We start from the raw sequence: 17,124 nt of genomic DNA, 5'->3' as shown, positions 1-17,124 counted from the left end.
AGTCTAGACTTTGTGGACAGTAGATATAGAATTTGTAAGCAATGGATGAGATGAAGTATCAGTGTCAGTGTCAGTCTAGCAAGACACCTCTTTTAGAAGAGTAATTTGCAGACTTCGTTTCCATTTAATAATCACATGTCTCAACTGAATAATACCACTGGGGCCTGGAGATGGGGAGGAAAGGAAAAGAAAAGAGCAGCTCATTTATTTACTGTCAACATTCTACCCCTTAAGAGAAGATTGGCTTCTTTTGCCAGAATATTTATGTAGGACGCCATACTTCCTAGGAATCTGGAGTACAGTGGGAAGTCAGGGCATCTTCACAGAACGTATGTGATACATTGATTTGGCAGCACTTCTTATGAAAACATGTGTAGTTAACAAAGCAAAACTACAGTAGTCCAATACCATTTATTTTAAAATATAAACGTGAGGTGGGCATTTGTCCTAGTGGTTAATATGCCTTGAAATGGCTGCACACCATGTATGAGTGCCTCTGTTTGAGTCCTGGCTTCATTCCTATTTCCGGCTTCCTGATAATGCACCCTTGGGAGTAGCCAATGAGGGCCCAAGCACTTGGATCCCAGCCACACTTGTGCTTGTTCTCCCTCTCTCTCTATCATTTTCTTTTTCTGTATTACAGAATTTCCGATTGTGCATCTCTCTTCTCCCACAGTGGGAGAAAATTTCACTACAATCATTCTTAGGTTTTTAGTTCCAGAACTGTGTCACAGTTTAGTAATCTCACACGCTGCCACTTTGAAAGTTACCTACAAACTCCTATTTTGCCCTCTGTTATTGTTTATGACTTCCTGTGATGCCATTTGCACACTTCCAGTCCTCTCCTACCCCTTTCATGGTAGGGGCAGGAATCACAAGGGATTCAGAAAACAGAGCCAGGTTCCTGATTTTTCTGAGACCCCTATACAACTTTCTTTTTGCTCTAACCATATGATTTCTGTTACTCAACAAAATAGTTTTCTAAGTCAAAACTACTCCCTGGGATATAATGATAGTACAAAGCTATCTTTTAATCTTTAATCTGTGTTATAATTTGATCTGAAATATTCACTGCCTGAATCTTGACTTTTGCCTGTGTTTCTCAAAATGAAGAAAAAGTATTACATTCATTCTCATTCAGCTAAAGAAGAAGACTAAAAACTAATCTCTCACTTGCCTTGGTTTTCTTCATATTCCTACTTTTATAATGAAAAAAAAAAATAGAATTAGACACCAGACTACCTCTAACTAAAATGAGCAGAAGAAAAAATAGATTAGCATATATGGAAAATATAAAAAAAACAAAAACAGCAAATGACGTGACAGAAGACAGCAAGAGAAATAAACTGTAAATGTACTAGCATAAATTTCTCCATCTTGAGTAAGGACAGTGGGAGCTAGAGAAGCAGGTCTGATTTTCAGGAACCAAACAATGAACCTGCTACTGTCTGTGGCACACAGAATAAGCCCACCTCCACCACCCCCGCCAAAAAAAAAAAAAAAAGGTTTCCCACAGAATCTGTACTATGATACCTTAATGGCAAAAGGAACTTTTCACACATGACTAAATAAAGGATTTTGGCATGAGGATGTTACCTTCATTTATCCAGATAGACCCACTTTAACAAAAAGTTTCTTATGAAGCAGAATTGGGATCTTGAGAGAAGGAGATGTGATGTTGAAAGCAGAGGTCAGTGTGGTTGACAACACAGCTGCAATCAAGAGAATGCTGGCAGCCTTTCAAAGCTGAAAGGGCAGGGAAACTGTTCCCTGAAGCCTCCTGCAAGAATGCAGTCCTGCCTACATCACTTAGCCAAGTGAGAATGATTTTGGACTTCTCACATTCCGAACTGTAAGGGAATAAATCTGCGTTGTTGTAAGCCAGTAAGCTTGTGGTAATTTCTCATACTAGCAATAACAAATGAATAATATTGCCTATTCATGCATTCATTTGGTTCCAGTTACAGCCATCAACTTGTAGTTCCCTGTAGCACCTAACATCTGCGCTCAAACACCTCTCCCTTCTGTCTGCATAGGTGCTGTCTTGTTCTTCAAGAGTAACTTCAGTGGTCACTTTCCTTTGGATGCTTTGCTTGCACTGAGTTCCTCCATTGTCCAATACCCACCCCCCCCAAAAAAAATGTCTCTGCTTTTTGCAGACTTTCCAGGACTTTGTGTTCTTTGCCATATATACTCGATTCTGCCACTCTAGCATGAAAGCAGCCACAGATATACATAAATAAATAGATATGGCTATGTTCCAATAAAATTTTACTTTATGGGCACAGGATTTGAATCTTAGGTAATTTTGGCATGCCACCATATACTGCTCTTAATTTAGTTTGTGGGTGTTAAATCATTTTAAAGTGGAACAAGAATATTTTTAGCTTGCAGAGGTTTCAAAAATAGGTAACAGGCCAGATTTGACCAATTGGCCACACATAATTTACCAACTTCAGAGTTAGAGCAAAGGATTATGTCAGTGAAGCTCTTATGAAACTACCACTAGTGAAAGTTCTTACAGAATTTGAGACTCTACAGCTTGTAGCCCTTCTTGGCGCCCAGTTAAGAAGGCATGGAGTAAAGGAAGATTAAAAAAGGAAGATAATAGAAGCTTAATACAATTAGGAAAAATCATACATTTACCAAAATGAAACTAAATGGTTTAGTGTTCCCTATGTGGTATTTCCTATCTAGAAAGCTTCCGCTCCATCACTAAACAGAATTCAGGGATTTCAGTGGCTGTTGATAAGTCATTATTTAGAAGGCAAAAACACAATTCAGTGTGCTAGTTTTAATGTTTACAATACATTATAAAATTATACAGAATAGATAAAAGAAATAAGCATACATTTTGAAAAAATATTTAAACTTTCTACCTTGCAGTCTCCTACAGTCCACTTCCCTCAAGAACAACTTGAAAGAATTTAATTGGGTACCAAATATATTAGCTCTTTATCCTAAAACCTTTTGGCTTTTCAGTTTTGCTGTAGTATGTTTCTTTCTTATTTGGCTTGTTATCTTGCCCAATGTTATACCATATTGAATGAATCATTAGCCATTCGTTTTGATGTGTTTCTCTTTTTTTCCTTTGCTGCTACACAAATCTCTCTTTGAAATCATTTCTTACAGCTCCTCTTTCCACACTCCTCATATGATTAATGTCAAGATTTTTCCTTAATCCCTACCTGATTTCCAGGTGATCTTTACTTCTCTAACAACCCCAACTGAAGAAAGTGTTGCTTTGGTTTAGAGTAACTGGGAGAGAGTCGTGGCAGCTTCTTTCCTATGGATTCATGTCGCTATACTGAGAAATATGAAGACTAGGAGTGCTGATCTCAGTTGACACCAACTGTAATAGGCGGCTAATGACTATATCCTTAGCTTTTGAGGTCTCCAGATTCTTCTCTCTAGATACTTGAAGACTAATTTGGTCCACGCTTGTCATGATAAGGTCAGAGGCCAAAATCTGAGTAGGAGAACTGTTATGAAACATAGTGTCCATAATGTACTGCTTATATAACTCCACCACCTTCTGCTCCAGGTACTCATTCAGCACTGCATTCGACATAGGCTTCTGCATTTGCAGACTGCTTTTCTCTTTGATGCTTGTTATTCTCCAGTAAGATGAGTACCGCTGGATAGGTTTTTGGGGAAAGTCACTGGGCTGAGTGGAAATGGACTCCTCTATGGGCAAAGGAATCTCACATGACTTCAGCAAAGGACCGTATTCAAAACTGCTCTCAGAAGGGAAGTCAGTTGACACTGAGTTAAGGGCCATCACCTGCCCACCAGCAATGTGTAAGTCATTGTAATTCTTGCAGATACTTTTGCAGGAAGATGGAACCAAATAGGTCTCTCTGCTCGAGTCTCTACATATTTCAACTGCAGGCAAGTTTGGACTTTCAAACACAGGATTGAGATTTGTCTGTAACACAGTGACTCTCTGATTTCTGTGTTGGTTCTCTCTTGAATGGACTGAAGGAATGAACTTCTCAGAGGATTTACAACTCACATAGACACTTCTGACTTGTGTTTCATCCATTGAGGAATAGGAGAGAGCAGCAATAGAATTTGTCTCCTCTTCCTTTTCCCCAGCCACCTGCTCGTTACAAGATGCACAGCTCCCGTGTACATTGTTCCAGTAGGCAAGTCCACTGAGATACCCTTCTGACAACATTCTGGAAAGAGAATTGATAAATAACAATGGGGCAAAAAAGACTTGATTAAAAAAAAGACTTGGTTTTAAAAATTGACAGTTGACACAACAAAAAAGTGAAGAGCGATGAGTGAGTTCATTCCATTCATTCAATAAGCCATTACCAGTTCTATGCTAAAACTGTAGCATATGCTAATAAAAACATAAAGATGAACAGTATATATACTTCCTCCCTTTAGGAAGTTTCCTACTATAGGAGAAAATAAATTGTATACAAGCAATCTCAACATTTTACCTCTAAGCATTATAATAATGATAGACACAAAGAAACTTCATGGGAAATGCCCTTAACTATCTGAGGAAAAGGAGGAGAACTCACAGGCTGTGTCATAGGGAAGGTGACAGTCAGTTGAATGATGAAGACTCACTAAGGGTCTCGGCATAGGCACATGAATATTGCTGGCGTGCCTATTCATCACATACCAAGAAGCTGAGAACAGGCAGAAAGAGCTGGGAAAACAGGATTGAGATGGATCATGGAAGATGTTGGGAACCAAGTAAAGACATTTCAGTTTTGTCTCCTGTAAGATGGAGAGTGATCAGAAGCTTGCAGATTGGAGGGCTGCATGACTAGTGGCTCTATGATGAGGAAATCTGAAGCAAATGCTACTGAAAACAAGAATTATCTTACTTTGTATTTTATTATTGGGAACTAGCACACTTACTTGCATTTAGCAAAAACTCAAAAAGATGTTTGTTAATTTGAATTAAGTAGTGTCAACCATGCTGTAGTATGAAATTAATCATCCTCCTCACATCATGAAGGATCACAAAGCAGTCCAGGAGAGATGCTTTCTCTATCCTCTCCACTCCCCACAACAGAATACATCCTGCAGCTGATTTGTTTACCTCTGCCCTAGTTATGAAGGAACTTTCCTGGCGGTGGGCTTTTCCCACCCTGCCTCCCTCCCCACCCTCTGCAGTTGTCACCAAAATCTGGAGTAGCCAGAATAGGCTAGAAAGCAGCAGCTGCATTTTCTCAAAAAGGAACAGCATTCCTGGCAATGGTACAGCCAGCAACAGCAAGGAAAACGTCCTCTTTGGTCTCAAGGGCTGGACTTCTGAAACAAACCTGTCCACTTGAGCCTGAAATTGAGAAGCCAAATTAGACAAAGGAGATTGTTTCTTAACCCATGTTCAAAGACTATGTTTAAATAAAATAGTATCTTTTTTTACATTCATGTAGCTGTTACTTTGCAAATGAATGAAATGTGACCCTCTCTTTTAATTGTTTAAGTTATATCAATGTATTTCTCTTTTGGAACTATTCCGAAGTATATTCAGAAAATTTATTAGTTATTTAAGTGTTTTACTATATTCTAGGCACAGTTATGTGCCATAAAAATACAAAGCTTAAGGTCTTAAACAGCTCCACAAGGTACTTTAGTATGCTGAACACACTTATAAACACAAATAAAATGCTGTTCTTTACTTCAAAAAAGAAAAACTTTTTAAAATGCAGTTCAACACACCTAAATAAAGACAACTCTTACATTTGTGAGAGGATAATTGACAGCACAAAAGAATTCATCATAAAGGCTTCATAATGATGCATTTACTTCCCAATCTTGCTCCCCACAAACACACATCTTGCCCTATCGCTTCCCAGGTGGCAGACAGGGTATTCCACTTGCAAGGTCTCAAGATAACACTGTGGAAAGTCAGAGGAAATGCACTGTTTACCTTTAAGTTCCCGATTAGGCTTTAGAAACTCTTAGCAGAAATAATAGTTTTGGAGCGGGACCACCATTTTGGTACAGTGAGTTAAACTCCCACCTGCAATGCCAGTATCCCTTGTGAGTGCCAATTTGAGTCCCAGTTACCTCACTTCTAATCCAGTTCTATGATAATGCACTTGAGAAAGCACTTGAGAAATGGCTAAAGTACTGCTACTCACATGGGAGACATGGATGAAGTTCCAGTCTCTTGGCTTCAGAGTAGCCCAAACCTGGCTTTTCTGGCCATTTGAGGAGTGAATCCATGTATGTAAGATCTCTCACTTGCTCACTCTTTCAAGGAGATGAAAACTATAAATAAACTCCCTTAAATATTGAAGAACTGCTGGTTTCATGTACCATCTGAGAGTGAGGTTAAAGGGGATATGTCTAAAATAAGAAAGATTAAAAATTAACTTAAAAGGTGACCAGAAACTCAGTCTCTGTTCCTCATTCCATGCAGCCAGCTGACTCTGCCATTTTCAACCGAAAAAGAAACTTGAGATTCAGTCTCTCAAGAACAAAGCAGGCTATCTGAATAGAGGAGAATAGGTAAGGGTAGAAGTATTGAATTGATAATACATAAAGTAAATATATGCATGTTGGCGCTGTCTTGGGGAAGTCATCTAATGTAGTCTGAGGGGAAAAAAAAGCAATTGACATCTAAACTTCCTCAACTGAACTAAGCAGCCAGATCACCCTCTGTTCAAACCCACACTCAGTAGAGTCCATTGAATTATTTGGACCTCCATCCTTAGATGTGAGTGTAATTTGGAAACACCTGAGGGAAGGATTGATATTTGAGACACTGAAATAGTCACTTGGAGGAAGTAAAGTGTATGGGATGGGATGGAAGGAATTCTCAAAGAATTAAGAACTAATATAATCGTGAATTGCAGATCACATGATTTTTTAAACAATGTATCCTAAAGTTCTTGGAAATTAAAAAAATAATAATTTTAGTATTCAGTGGAAGGATTAGCAGGTAAAGTTGAGTCAAATCCTTTTGAGAATGAAACAAAATGCAGGATAAAAGATAGCAGAGAGAAAGTAATATTAAAGTACATATGCAAGAGATCTACCATCAGAATAATAAACAGAATGTTTACAGAAAAGAGAAAATCTAAGGGAGAAATTCAAAGAAACAATTAAAGAATGTTTTTGCAGAGTTGCAGGAAATAAGTTCCCAAAACATTAATTAAAAAAATAAATTGGTCTATAACCCACTTATAACTGTTGAATAACAGAACACTCGGAACAAAAAGAAAGTCCTCTACGTTCCTGAAGAGAAAAAAAGTTATACAGCAAAGAAATAGAATGAACCAGAATCGTCACTTCTCAATAGAATTGTAAAATCAGTGAGACAATGAAAAAAGTTCAAAAAAATTTAATGAAGTTATTTTATTTTTAATTTTTTTTATTTGAAAGGCAGAGAGGGACAGGCAGAGAGATCTTCCAACTACTATTTCACTCCCAAATGCTCACAAAAACCAGAGCTCAGTCACACCAAAGCCAGGAGCCTGGACCACAGAGTGGGTCCCCCATGTAGGTGTCAGGCACCCAGGTCTGCTGTTAGCCATGATGTGCAGGAGCTGGGAACTGGAACCAGAAGCAGAAAAATGATGCACTCCTTTATAGGATGGAGACATCACAAGTGGTGTCTTAACCACTGTACCAAACCTCAACCCTAAATGAAACTTATTTCCATCCAGAATTTTATGTCCAAAAGTTGTGCAGGGAAAAAATGGTGAATTGTTTATTGTTAGTAGCTTTTACATAGCTACAGTGGTATGTATGAAACATTGAATTGTAATAACCAAATTCATATATAACCACTGGATGACCAGGAAGTTAAAGATACGATTTTATCTTATATATTAATACCAATAAAACCTTTTCCTAAATATTAGCTTATGTGTGTCTAGACTAAGTGTCCACTCATCATAGTGAGAGGACTGGCATAAAGCTGTGCATACTTTGTTCTTTAACTCTTCAAGTCAGTGATTAATGCCCAACCTGCAAAATTTGACAGTTGTAGTATAAGCACACCACTGAAAGAAATGGTAATGAATATTAAATAGTTAAAATATAGGGAGAAATCATTACTTCCAAGCAAGAGCTGCAAGGATTGCTGTTTTTCTTAACAAACCTCCTTGCATTATGTGCCCACACCATGGGCATGTATGACTTTGATGAGGTTCTTAAATGAAAAAAAAAAACTTAACTATTTAAGAGTAACTAAGAAAATCCAAGCCCTCCTCTTTCATTATTGCGAAGAAGGCATGGCAATTATTTGGAGAATTCATAAACATCATCCACATCCACACACAACAACCAAAGACTCTAATAGGGCTGATTGCTTAAACACAAGTAAGCCAAATAGTGTGAAATTGGGATATGTCTGAATGGGTACAAGGAATAATAAAGAAGTGAAGTTGACATTTTCTACACAGCTGAGTATTGGTGAAGGATGGAGACATGACTGTGTAAAAAGTAAATATTGGCCTTACAGAACATAAAGAATTTGAACAAGCAAGTAAGTGAGAGGGAAAGCCTTGCAGATAGAGGAGAGAAGTGCAATATAAAGAAATCTGTTTTATCGTTGTCATGTGGGTCAAAGTGGACATCAGTCTACTCTGGGATGCATGCATGTTGTTGCTATGAGTCATGCTCACCTAAGAGCTTTACTTGAAATGCCTCTATTTGTAGAATCCTCTTTGGTTACTTCTTGTCCCCATTTATTTATCTCCCATATGAGACAGTCTCACAAAAATTTATTTGCTTTACTTGGAAAGTCAGAATTACAGAGAGAGGGAGAGACAGAGAACTAGAGATCCTAGAGGTCTCCCACACAGGTTCAAGGGCCAAGGACTTGGATCATCCTCTGCTGCTTTCCCAAGCCATAAGCAGAAAGCTAGATCAGAAGTGGAGCCAGCTGGGCCTGGCACAGTGGCCTAGTGGCTGAATCCTCGCTTTGCATCTTCCAGGATCCCATATGGCCACCAGTTCATGTCCTGGTTGCTCCACTTCCAATCCACTCACTGCTTGTGAATTGTGAAAGCAGTGGAGGATGACCCAAGCCTTGGGACCTTGAACCCACATGGGAGACCCAAAGGAGGCTCCTGGCTTTGGATTAGCTCAGCTCTGGCTTTTGCAGCCCCTTTGAGAGTGGGCAAGCAGATGGAAAATCTTTCTCTCTGTATCTCCTCCTCTGTATATCTGCCTTTCCAATCAAAAAAACTTTAAAAATCTTTAAAAATGAAGTGGAGTAATTGGGACACAAACCAGATTAGCCCATTGAGCCACCTTGTCAGCCCGACTTTCATCATTTCTTTGAACACCATTCTCTTGTGAAGATTTTTATGTACTTGTATATATAAAGTTAACAAAATTTTTGCACTAAGGAGAGTATAGTGGATATCTCTCTTACATGTTAATGCTCACTTTATTACAAATAGAATTGAGGAATGTGTCCAAAATCATGAGGCACTCATACACAAGAAATTAGAATGCAAAGTTAGTATTCATTACCACTTAACCTCTCAAAGACTTATCTTCCCATCTGTAAATTAAGACTGTTGGATTAAGTTATCTCTAGAGTACCCTCAAATTTTAAAATTGCATGGGGTTGTGAAGAGGATTAAGTCACCTTTGTTCAGTAGCAAAATTAGCTCGTAAAAATTTATCAGCAGAGGGCAGCAGAGAGCATGTTAAGGGAGCTTTTGAAGGATTGTTGTAAAACTGCCAAGTGATATATAAAATATTGGGGAAAGAACAGATACTACACTTGATCTTAGCCAAAAAGATCGGGATGACACTCTACCGGCTCTACCTTCAGACCAGAGATGGTCTCCCCAAGAAGCCGTTGAATTTATCTGGACAATAAGATGCTGGACTCTGCTTGGTATATGCTTGTAATGAAAGAATCTCAGTTGAACTTGAACTGTGGCAATGCAGCAAGATGGAAGAATTCACCATGGGAGGAGGGTTTGGGGAGGGGTGGGGGGAATCCCAGTACCTATAAAACTGTGTCACATAATGCAATGTAATAAAAAAAATTGGGAAAAGATATACATATTAACAGGTTAAACAGCTGTTTAATGCTCTATGAGAATAAAAATAGTGTTTCACATCACAATATCCTAAAATTTTAAAGTAGAAAAATGAAATTTGACATTATTTTTATTAACTTAGCATTTTAAACAATAGTTTTCCATTGTTGAATAAGACTTCACTGTATCTTTACAAGAATCTTATGAATGGTTTACTACAAACATGATAAAGACACTAAAGTAACACAGTGGGTGTATCCAATTTTCAAAAATTTCATAACTTGAATTTTTGTCTCTCAGAGAAGTTTCTCTGTGTGTATGTGTAGTGTAGTGTAGTGTAAAGGAAAAAACACCCATAGACATTTACCGAGATGTTCTAGGCAAATTTCACTTCCATTAATCATTACCAGACTGGTGAAGACCAAAATTAGCCTTATGTGCAAATCCACAGCTCAGAACTAGGTGCTAAAGTACAGCACCTTGTTCAATCATTTACTTGGTCTTCAGAAGAAACTGCACTGTACATTCTTCCTTCTAGATTAGTATTTACAGTTCCTCAGAAAACTTACTATACCTTCTCTCCATAGGCACATTTTAGTTTGTACTCAAACAACACAAGTGTAAAGTCAAAAATAAAACCTAAAGGAGGAACTTTGTAAGAGGAAACCTTTCTTTAAAAGTAACCAAAATGTCAGCTTTTTTTTTTTTTAGAAACACCCAGCTAGTAAATATTTGAGGCTTTGTAGATCTTATGGATTCTGTCACAACTCTGCCATCCTAGCAGAAAAGCAGCCGCAGATAATATGTAAACAAATTATTATGGCTGTGTTCCCAACACTTTATATACAAAATCAGAAGGCAAAGTTGGTCCTGGGCCATGGCCTCGCAACCCGTGAATGCTCAAAAAGAAGATAGGAAGTGTTATGGTGCAGCAGGTAAACTGCCACATTGCATGCCCCCATTCCATGTTGAAGTGCCTGGGGTATAGATGGCCCCCACTTCCCAGTTTCCTGCTAATGAACAGCCTGAGACGCAACAAATAATGGTTTAAGTGGATCCACACCACACACATGGAAGAGCTGGATGAAGTTCCTGGCTTCTAGTTTCAGCCTGGCCAAGCCTTTTGCCATTGTAGGAATTCATTTCCGCTTTCTCTCCCTCTCTCCCTCTCCCTCCCTCTCCCTCCATCTCTTCCTCCCCCTCTTCTTTCTCCCTCTCTCTCCCTCTCCATCTCCCTCTCCATCTCCCTCTACTCTTCTCTGTCAGTAGTTTGCCTTTCAAATTAAAAAAAAAAAGGATGCCAGGTAGCCATTTGACATAGCACTTAAAGCACTGGCTAAGATGACTGAGTTCTTTATGGATTACCTGGGTTCAATACCTGGCTCCAATTTGTAACTCCAACCTCCTGCTAACACATACCCTAAAAGGCAATGATGATGGCCTAAGTAGCTGGATCCTTGCCACTTAAAAGGGACACCTGTTTGAGTTCCCAGTTCTTTGCTTTGGCTGATCCAGCCCTGGCTTTCACAGAAATTTGGATAGTGAGCCAACAAAGGCAAAAAGTTGGTTGTTTCTCTCTCTCGCTCTCTCTCGCTCTCTGACTTTAGTCTTTACTCTCTTTGAACAAATTAAATATATGAATAAATTATCTTAAAATAATGAATTCCTTTTCAAAAGAAGATACAGGAGCCAGCATTCTGGCTTTGTGGGTTAAGCCACAGCCTACAATGCAGACATCCCATATGGGTGCTGGTTCAAGTCCCGGCTGCTCCATTTCAGTCGAGCTCCCTATTAATGTTCCTGGGAAGGCAGCAGAAGATAGTCCAATGCTTGGACCCTTGTACCCATACGGGAGACCCAGAAGAAGCTTCTGCCTTCTGGTATCTGACTTCACCCTGGCATAGCCCCAGCTGTTGCAGTTATTGGAGAGTGAACCAGTGGGTGAAAGATGTTTTCTGTATCTCTACCTTTCTGTAATTTTGCCTTTCAAATAAATAAAATAGATATTTTAAAAATGGAATAAGCTGGATAGGGCATGATAATGATAGCAGTTGTATTTGGGTGCTTTCCACACATGCTTACTTAAAAAAAATTTATTTTTATTGAAAAGTCAGATATACAGAGAAGAGGAGAGACAGAGAGGAAGATCTTCTGTCCGTTGATTCACTCCCCAAGTGGCCTCAATGGCTGGAACTGAGATGATCTGAAGCCAGGAGCCAGGAGCTGTTCTGGGTCTCCCACGTGGGTGCAGGGTCTTTAGACTTTGGGCCGTCCTCGACTGCTTTCTCAGGTCACAAGCAGGGAGCTGAATGGGAAGCAGAGCTGTGGGGACACAAACTGGCACCCATATGGGAGGCAAGGGCTTTAGTGACTAGGCTACCACGCTGGGCCCTCCACACATACCTCTAACCTTCCAACAACACAAGACATTAGGAATTACCATAATCCAGATCTACAAATGAGAACACTGGGGTTATGGCCATCCCAAGGTCACACAGTTATAAAGTACTAGAAGCAAAATTCTAGTCCAAGTTTACAAACTCCAAAGTGCATGTTCTGTTCTTAGAGGATATGATACTGCCACATAGTTGAGCACTCATGATAACAAGCAATTTGTCCTTCCAGGAAAAAGGCATGAGCTCTTACTCCATTTTGTAGTAACAACACATGCCAAATGAAAGAAGGCATTTGAAATGAAATGCACTATGAGAGTTCAAGGTGGACAGCCAGTACCCACTCCAGAGGGCTGACCCAGAGACCTACATACATGTCAATTGTGTATCAGTGCTCATATGTCATTGAGGTATACAAATAATGTCTCCTCCATTTTTAAAATTTTTAGTTAATAAGGACGTTTTCCTTAGCTGTTCCTACTGTGGTAGTCTTATACCATCTCACCCTTAGCTTTACAACCAAGTCCACAGAGTCATTTATTATTGCAGATGCCCATTTTAATACCAACCTGCTCTGGCACCTCTAGGGACATTAGATCTCACAATAGTTCTTTATCTATGCTGCTTGCCTTATCACTGCTTGTTCCACACAAGAATCAGCTGTTCCCCATGCCCTCAAACCTTCAGCCTGCTGTGGAGATGTTTGCATTTTTGCCTTCTGTCCTGAGAGCCCTAGATTCCGAGCCATCCTCTGGCCCACCATCCATTACCTCCAAGTCTCATTTCAAATATTAACCTTTCAGATCCCTTGGCCATCCATTCAAAATTCTTGTCCCTAAATCATTATAGTCTAAGTTTTTCTCTCCCTTACCCCACAATACTCATCAGGATTGCATAGAACTTTGGTAAAAACTCTATTGCTACCTTAAACATTAAGATATTATTATATATAAAATTATTAGAACAGTCTGTGAAGTGAAGGAGCAACTCACAATAGCAAAAGAGAAATAAGAATGTTGGGGCCTGGTGGGGAGTAAGGGAATTTGGTGATAGAAGGCAACTGAATAAATCTGTTTAACTTCTGTGTGCCAAGAGAGAGGCTGAATTGAGATGGGTTCCAAGAGGACCTCCAATATCCACACACAAATAGATGTAGTGAGATGGGGCTGCCCAGCAGCCCTGAGTACAAGTTTGAGAGGTTAAAGTTAGAAGAATGTTATCTGCTCTGCCGTACACTTTGGGCTCAGCTAGCTGCACTGCAGTTTGGCTCTCACTTTTCAGCATGTTTGCTTTAACAAAACACTTCTTAACAGCTGTGAGCTTGTACATCCGTACAGACACATCTTGATTTAACAAATCATTTCTAATAGCAGACACTAAAGTTTTCCTTGCTTTTTTTGCTATCAGAACTATTGCCAAATTGCCTTTCAAGTAGCTTGGAAATTTTATTTTATTACCAACAATGTTTAAAATTAATAGAGTCCACTGACATTCTTCGGTAACATTTCTTTTTTTATTATTATTTTTCCAATCAAAGAAGCAGATTTATGTTTGTCTTAAATTGAAGGGTGAAACAAGCTGTCTTCTTAGGTTTCATGTAGGTCATATAGCAGAAATGCCATTTTTAGTACCATCAAACCTCAAAATTCTGCATTTCATCTCTTCACTTCTGTATTTGCCCCTATAATATAAATTCTAGATCCTACCATTCCAATCTATTTTTAATTCATTTGGGAGACTTGCGGGTAAATCGCTGAAGAGTTGTAATGGAAACATTTAAATGCTGTCTTGTTTACTATCTAATTATGATGAAATAATCAAAATAATATGTTGCAGAGAAAGTAAGTTGGTATTATCTAAGCTTTAACCAAATGTGAAGTGCTATCTAAGGAGTAAGTTTCAGAAAAGTAACTTTAAAGGCTATGATAATATAAAGGTAAATCAAAATTCTCTGATTTCCATATTAACATCCCCAACTATATAAACAGTTTTTAAATTCTTTGGCTTTGATTCTTATGATCAAAGGTAACAGCTGCTTTCAAGAGTGTTGTCTACTTTGTGAGTTTCTCTGTTTCAGAAGACATAAATTTTGGTACTGAAATCTTTGGGAAATATATGTTATATATATTTTTCTGGATTTTTTCTTCATATTTTTTCTTAGTATCTCACAAATTGAAAATTAACTATGAGCACTTTTAATGTATTCTGCCACAAAATAGAAGGCTAAGAAAATAAGAAAACTGAACATAGGAGTATCATGTTGATATTAACTTTCCTGAGTGTTAGAATTGTTAATCATTGTTACTTACATCAACTGTGCTTACTTACTGTTAACATTTACTTAATTGTAGGAATGACATTTAAATGTAATACAGTATCCTCAGTTGCACACTAAGTTTTAAAAATGAAAAGCTTGCGGCTGGCTCTGTGGTGTGGTGAGTTAAGCTTCTGCCAACACTGGCATCCACATCTCATATTAGAGTGTGAGTTCTCGTTCTAGGTCATCTACTTCCAATTTAGCTACCTACTAATGCACCTGTAAAAGCAATGGATGACGACCCAATTACTTGGGTCCCTGCAGTGCACTTGGGAGGTCTGGATGGAGTTCCAGGATCCTGGATTGTGCCTGGCCCAGCCTGGCCATTTAAGGAGTAATGAGTGTAAGATGTAGCTGTCTGTCTCTCCTTTAATCTCCACTACTCTGCCTTTTGAGTAAAATAAGTAACTCTTTAAAATATAAAAGGCTCTAAAGAGCATGTGGGTAACTGGGGAAATCTGTTTGTGGGTCAATATTACATAGTATTGTGTTGATGTTAAATTTCCATGATGCTGTATTACATAGAAGACTGCCCTAATTCTTTAGGAGATTTAGGCATGTCATGTGGGGTGACATGTTCAAAATACAATCTCAAATGGTTCTGGGAAAAATATGTATGTGTGTGATAGAATAAATGTGACAAAGTACTTAATCTACATGATAGAAATATGGGTGTTCATTATGCCATTCCTTAAATTTGTATTTATGTTTGTAATGTTTCAAAATAAAAATTTGACGGCAACTGTATCTAGTTGATGAAGCTGCATATGTTTACATCATAGAACATTTGTTAAGAGCCTGGAGAGTGTGTCTTGTGCATTTAAATTATTCATTATTTATATGATTAGCAGTATCCCAATGACCTGAAATAATTAGGTCAGATTGCTTTGCTCTAAGATTAAATCTACACACTTGCTTTGTGTATCTCAAAATTTATCATCATGTTTATCATCATCCTCTGTTTAGCACAGATTTCAAATGCTCTTCACTTTTATGAAAAGCATCTCAATCTCAGACAATCTTCTCACACTGGCCTATACAAGAAATGTTATGAAACTATTATTGTTCCATTCATACCAAGCACACATATGTAAACACAGAAGAATAAATATTTGAGCAGAACTATAGATAATTCAAAGGTCCACCCATGCTTGCACTGTCTTTACTATCAAAAGGCAGCCTTTCCTCCTAGCACTCAGATGAAAGTTTGAAAAGTATCATTACTATAGATTCCATTTACAGGGAACGTGTGCTGCTACGTAGGAAACACTATAGCTAACTCACTGAGTTGAATAATAGAGAGCTAAATCCAGTTGTAGTACACTATGATTGTGTTCATCTCTGAGACTTACATCATCGTAAGTGAAGTCAAGAGCTGTGTTTTACCTTCAAAATTCTTCTTTTACAAACAGAAGCTAAACCACTATAGCAGTTAGCAAAAGAGCACTAAATAAATTGTGGAATGAACATTTGGTCAGATGAGTTCAAAACGTTACATGCAAAGAAATAAAAGACAAACTGTCTTTTAGAAATGTCCAACATATGAACATGGAGAGATAAGAGAAGTAAGTCTTTGACTTAGTTTCTCTTTATTGTCCTCAGCATGCTCACTTAAACTCCTACTCTTCTCTGATATGGTAAACTGGGAGAACTTTCTAGGTGTCAGAAGGTGAATACCGAATTCTGGTGATAAAAAGCAAAGAAAGTGTAAGAAGGGAAATGAGAGAAAATGGTTGCAGCATTGCATGGCCTTTTGCCTTTCTTTTCTTACCTTCCTTTTCTTACCTTCACTAACCAGCTGCGTTAGGTCTGCAGAGTCACAGCAGTTAGTCCAATAGAGATGACAGCGCCAGCCAGTGTTCTTCCAGCAAGGTGTACAGGCCCTTCACTGATAAGATCAGGAACCTAAGCAGCTTGTAGCAGCATTACTCTTTTTATAACTAATTCCACGGAAAAAGAGTTGTTTTCTCTCAAGTCTGCTTGAGCTAAAGAAGTGATGGGAAGTCCCAGGAAATGGGGAGGCAATAACTGACAAACCCACAGCGAACCAGAGTGGTGTTTCTTCCCTTTTTTGAAAAATGAAACCTATCTAGTGAAACTGACTGTTACTAAAATAGTTTGTTGCTGCACATTATGTAAGAATACTATCAACACAATTAAATTTTCCTCATTTAAGAACAGATTCTCTGGAAGTCTGCCTAATAAGAGATAGTTACTGTCAGATATGACTTTAGAAAATTCTATTTAATCACTTAGAAAGATCTCTCTGTCTACCTCTCTCACTCTACCTCCTTCTTTCTTTCTTCCCCTCCTTCTCTCCTCCCCTCCTGTTGTTTTGGCAAGGTTGTGAAGAAGCAGGCATTCTAATACACTGTTGGTGAGCTTATAAGTACTTTTAGGGAACAGTTTCTCAGTGTCTATGAGAATT

The 17,124-nt window shown here is 38.4% G+C and overlaps 1 protein-coding gene across 2 annotated transcripts; it reads right to left on the bottom strand.

Annotated features, from left to right (window-relative positions):
* Window positions 1–3,223: 3,223 nt before the first annotated feature.
* TASL (TLR adaptor interacting with endolysosomal SLC15A4) lies at window positions 3,224–16,684 on the bottom strand. Of its 2 annotated transcripts, none has more exons than XM_004587830.2 (2): window positions 16,482–16,684; window positions 3,224–4,181 (listed from the first exon to the last, which is right to left on the bottom strand). In XM_004587830.2, the coding sequence occupies exon 2, from the start codon at window positions 4,178–4,180 to the stop codon at window positions 3,287–3,289; it is 894 nt and encodes a 297-aa protein (XP_004587887.2). In that variant the 5' UTR covers window position 4,181; window positions 16,482–16,684; the 3' UTR covers window positions 3,224–3,286. The 2 variants fall into 2 exon arrangements, 1 of the variants encoding a protein (XP_004587887.2); XR_009244551.1 differs by lacking the exon at window positions 3,224–4,181 and adding an exon at window positions 12,077–12,323.
* Between the last annotated feature and the right edge of the window lie 440 nt (window positions 16,685–17,124).

The sequence above is a fragment of the Ochotona princeps genome, chromosome X, assembly GCF_030435755.1.
Source record: "Ochotona princeps isolate mOchPri1 chromosome X, mOchPri1.hap1, whole genome shotgun sequence".
Lineage (NCBI taxonomy): Eukaryota > Metazoa > Chordata > Mammalia > Lagomorpha > Ochotonidae > Ochotona > Ochotona princeps.
This window is presented reverse-complemented; position numbering and strand designations above follow the sequence as displayed.